The sequence below is a fragment of the Macrobrachium nipponense genome, chromosome 5 (genome assembly GCF_015104395.2).
Source record: "Macrobrachium nipponense isolate FS-2020 chromosome 5, ASM1510439v2, whole genome shotgun sequence".
In the NCBI taxonomy this organism is placed as follows: domain Eukaryota; kingdom Metazoa; phylum Arthropoda; class Malacostraca; order Decapoda; family Palaemonidae; genus Macrobrachium; species Macrobrachium nipponense.
Genome location: NC_061107.1, coordinates 44,591,595 through 44,596,594, shown reverse-complemented (window position 1 = coordinate 44,596,594; position 5,000 = coordinate 44,591,595). Strand labels below are relative to the sequence as shown.

At 33.5% G+C, this 5,000-nt stretch overlaps 1 protein-coding gene across 2 annotated transcripts in view; it reads left to right on the top strand.

Moving 5' to 3' along the window:
• The window catches only part of LOC135215283 (putative neural-cadherin 2), a 653,807-nt gene that overhangs the window by 557,812 nt on the left and 90,995 nt on the right, over positions 1-5,000 (top strand). For both annotated transcript variants that reach the window (XM_064249829.1, XM_064249828.1), the window contains one exon: positions 1,353-1,528. In XM_064249829.1, coding sequence (XP_064105899.1) covers positions 1,353-1,528 — 176 coding nt within the window. The remainder of the gene's footprint in view (positions 1-1,352; positions 1,529-5,000) is intronic.

Below are 5,000 nucleotides of genomic sequence, written 5' to 3'. Positions count from 1 at the left end.
AAAATTTTAGGCCTTTCTTGGCTACTTGCAATGTAAACTTAATCTCTTTCCTTGATAAACGCTCAAAGAAAAGGTCCATTGGAGGACGAAATTGTTGGGCATTTTCTGAGACATACCTTTTTCATTTTCCCCATGTGGGAATACAAACTTTAAATATTGTATATTATAAATATATATATATTATTTATATATATATATATATTTATATATATATATATAAATAAACCCCAAAAGTTTTACCGTCTTTTTTAATTAAATCGATTCTAGAAATATATACATACATATATAATATATTATATATATATATATATATATATATATATATATTATATATATATATATATATATATATATATATATAGATATATGTGTGTGTGTGTGTGTGTGTGTGTGTTGTGTGTGTGTGTTCATTTTTAATTCATCTCTCAAAGTTATTCTTTTACAGTATAAAACAAAAGTTTTAGTTGGAGATATGCAGGCACCATCAATCTTTTAAGTGTTTTTTTTTTTTTTTTTGCACACTATGTTAAACATTTTTGACAGACTGACCTAGTTTAAAGTCAATATATTCACGTATTAATTGGATTTTCTAAAGAATGAAAAAGTAATTGCCTGACACAGCAAGAATATTGTTAACTGTTTAAAAAAAATGGTGATTAGGGATAAGTGAGCATGAGAGAAAGTACGGAATAAAGAATAAATTATGAAAGCAACATAAAAAATCGAATATCAAGAAGGCAAATAAAAAATGTTGATAATGAGTAAGACTAGGGGATGGTAAGGAAGATCACCGTATATCACTTACTGCAGCGAAATGTTAAAAGAAAAAATATTTATGTAGAATTTGTAGAAGTGGAATCAACAGGTGCCTAATTCAACATAGGCTGTAAAAGTGTTTTGTGAGCAACTGGGGAGCTTAAATCAGATGTTTCTGCTTTGCAGAACTCTGATTTTTGCAAGAACATCTGATTTCTGGTTTGCAGTAAAATTGTTAAGTCAGTTAGGGTTATTTTACTTGCCTGGTTATCTAGTTGACAAAATAATTTTTTTTTTTATTTATAGATGGAAAATAAATTAAATAGGGTACGTTTGAATCCAAGATTTCATCTTGCATAAAATGAGGATAATTTTAATATATATTTATAAGCGGACACACTCATAATATATATATATATATATATATATATATATATATAGTATATATATATATATATATTATATATATATATATATATACAATATGTGTGTCAAAAGCGCAGGCAAACAAAGTTTAAATAAAACTCCGTTTTATTTTTCGTGCAGTTATGATGGAAATAACTGTCTTTCATAACCTCTTGTATTCTTTACGTTAGGGACAGGGACAGTGGTGGTCCGGCTGAGTGACGAAAACGACAATTCTCCCCGTCTGGCCAGGAAGAGCTGGGAGCTCGAGGTCTACGAAACCTTTAGCGATGGACCCCCCAACAACATCACCCTCCTGGAAATGACTGCGGCTGATCCTGATTCCAAGAACGACTTTTCATTTAGAGTAAGTGTCATTTTCCGTAACCCCTTCGTGTGACTATATAAGCCTTGTCGAAATAGAGATCGCGTCTAAACCCCTGTAGTTAGTCTGTCAGTGAATCGTGGCTGTTCGTTGCGTCCTGTGGTCTAGCGAGTTAGATTTACATAACTTACTGACGATAACTGCAGTGAAAACCAATCCATGGTATTGCCACAAATGTGTTAGTCCATAGTCATTAGTAAATGAAAAAGAAAAAAAAATGCCCTTTTTGTTCCTACGACGTGAAAATACTTTCAACGAAATAAAGTGGCCGAACTCATTTCCCTTTAAAAGGGGGGAAAAACCTTTATCCTGGAAAAGGGATTGTAATTAATCCCTTTCGGTAAAAGTTGTTAGCGAAAATACTGATATAAAAGTAACTGATAAAATATGTCCTTTTAAGAGTGTTTTATTCGTGAAGGTGGTATTATGTGGGAACATCATTTGTTCTTAAACAGTGTATAAATTAACATCAATTGAAAAATGCATATTTACACAATAAAGTACAAACAAATATATTTCCCGTAATGGCGACTGGCCATGAGTTTCTTGTACCATGGACATATGACTTCTGCCAAATTGCTAAAGAGTAAGTTTATATAAAACATAGCAGGTTTCTTCCGTTAATTCTTGATAATAAACCTATTTATACAGTTCATCAGTATTTTGCTGCCATTTCTATTTTGATCAAGTAATGTGGTTAAGAAAAAATGAATTTCGTTGAAAATTTACCTCCATGATAACTGCAAACACATCGCCATATTCTTAATAAATGCCTCTCACAGACAGACACATATACACGTATACATACGTACACACACACACACACACACATATATATATATATGTATGATATTACAATATTGATTTTGTAAAATTGTAAAATATAATTCCAACTCAGTATTATTATATTATTGTAGTATTGTAAATAATGCGTTAATATATCACTAAGGCATAATTTAAAGTTATAAGAATAACTTAAGTCTTTTAACAGCGCATATTGTCCCAGGAAAAGTTGTTCATAAGTGGATGTGATCTATCATCGCTAGAAGCCTCGTGAACTTTGTTTTTTCTTTTTTGTATGATTAGAGATGTCCAGTATTGAACTAGTGTTTGTTTCTGTCTAAACCATGTGACCATTGCATCATGTTTCGCCATGCGGCTTCGAGAATGCTCCATGTCTATCCATGTCTAAAACGTTTTGCATAGTATCTCTCCATGAAGTCAGTTTCAGGAAGTGACGCCATTCTTTTTCTTTCGAGAATATTCCATAGTCATTTCTTTCATTTAAAGAGTTCTTACAGTTCTGAGGCCGTGTACACAGTTTGCTTATCAATAATCACAAACTCTCTCTCTCTCTCTCTCTCTCTCTCTCTCTCGTTTTTAAATGGAATTTATTAAGATTATTGCAGGGGTCTCGTTCCCTAAATGTTTTGACGTCATCCATCCATTTCGTGGTATCGTTAACCAAGTAGTTCCCATACGTGCATAGAATTCGTCATTCTGATACTGATAATCATGGTATAAAGAGATGCTCTCTCTCTCTCTCTCTCTCTCTCTCCTGAATCAGAGATTTTTAATTTGTCACGTAACGTAAAAATATTATAATTCGTGACTCCCAGTGATTATTAATTTCTAAATAATTACGGTTATCTGTGGAATCTGAACGGACATTGCGTAAAAGTCTGTAAAGGGCCTTTTAAGGGCCTTTTTTTTTTTGGGGGGGGGGGAGGGTGTGAAATTAGGAAGAAATAAGAGGAAGCAAAGATAAATACAGAAAAGAAGAGATCCCACTTATTGAATAAGCAGTGTATTACTAAGCTTACGTTCATCCACAAAGATACGACGTCAACGTAAAAATCTACAGAATCTAGTAATTTTGGGAGACAGTACGCTAAGCATTTAAAAAAAAACAAAGGGAAGAAACCAATCAGAATCTTCTCCACCCCAGCTAAGAAGATTATCCAGAATTTTCTTAACATTCCTGGAGCGAAATGCAGATTTTGTAGGAATAGGTTCAGGATGACAAGTATCAGGGAGAGGGACATCCTCAGCTGATTTCTTAGCTTTAAAAGCTCGATGAAGCAGTTCAACCTTTTTCGTAGGCCCACTAACCAATATACCATTTTATCTGTTAGTAGTGGTGGAATGGAAGATGAGGTTGACCCAAAGATAGATGATGCCAATTTAGTCCACCATAGATGAGGCTGAGTAATTGCTTCAGGTTTCCTCTTCAAGGAATTATTGTAATTTCTCTTGGCTATATGGTAAGTTCTATTCGCAGCACGGCGAGACTCAATAATAATGGTGTAATTTTTATTTGTATTATTTCATTTCCATGCGTTGAATTTAGTCTGTTTGTCGTGGTAGGCTCGTCTCCATGTCTCATCAAACCATGGCTGGTTATTTGTCCCGAATTTGGTGACCTTTCTAGGACATATCTTATTAAAATAGCCATCAGCATAACATTTAACTTCCATTTGGGATCAGGATCTAATAAAGCATCTGAAATATCAAGTGCCTGTCATTGGCTTTGAATTTCAGCTAGACCGTTTTTCCAATGGTGAATTAGGAATATACTGATTGACAGATATGTCCATCTCAATTGCAAAATGATGAGAAGTGCCTAAATATTCACAGACTTTGAACTTCACAATAGCTGAAGCATCTGTGAATATGAGGTCTAATCTATTATCAGAAATGAGTGTGGGTTCCTCAATTACCTGAACAAAGTCAAAGGATACACAGAACTCAAGAGCAGACCGGCCATGATGATCTGTGGAATTTGAATTTGCCCACTGACTACGCTTTGCATTACAGTCTAGACAAATGACGAATGAATGAAGATTTTAAATCCTGCGACTGAGCCATACTAATCCTTTCCAAAAGACAATCATGTATAGAATTATCGCTGGATTGCAGTATACAGGAAATACGTAAACATTTTAGAATTACTGAAAAAAAAAAAAAAAAGAAGTTCATGTTACCTACATAATTTTTTTTTTTTGACAATAAACAGGTTGTCCGGACTTAGTGTATACAGCCATACCTTACTCATGTGAGGTGCTACGACGACAAATAAAGTCAGAGCCACCAAACCCGAGATTAAAATCTCAACTTTTGACTTGTTATTACTTAAAAGAGTCTCACATAGAAATATCAAATCGTAGTTACGGGCACAACTCTGGAGATCAAGAAAATTTGATCTTAAGCCCAAAATATTTGAGTAAAGTACTTTACAATTTTTCATACTGTAAAGATTAACAGGCCGAGGGGTCAACTCAATATCTCCCAAATGAACAACTTTAAATCAGTATCAAAACTAATAGATTCATAACAATAGTAGCACTGTAATATTCAACAGAACAACAAACAACAATACCACCAACAACAACGGTATTTACATTATTTAAAAAAAATCTTTAGAGAGTATACTCGTAAATAAACGTCACCATAC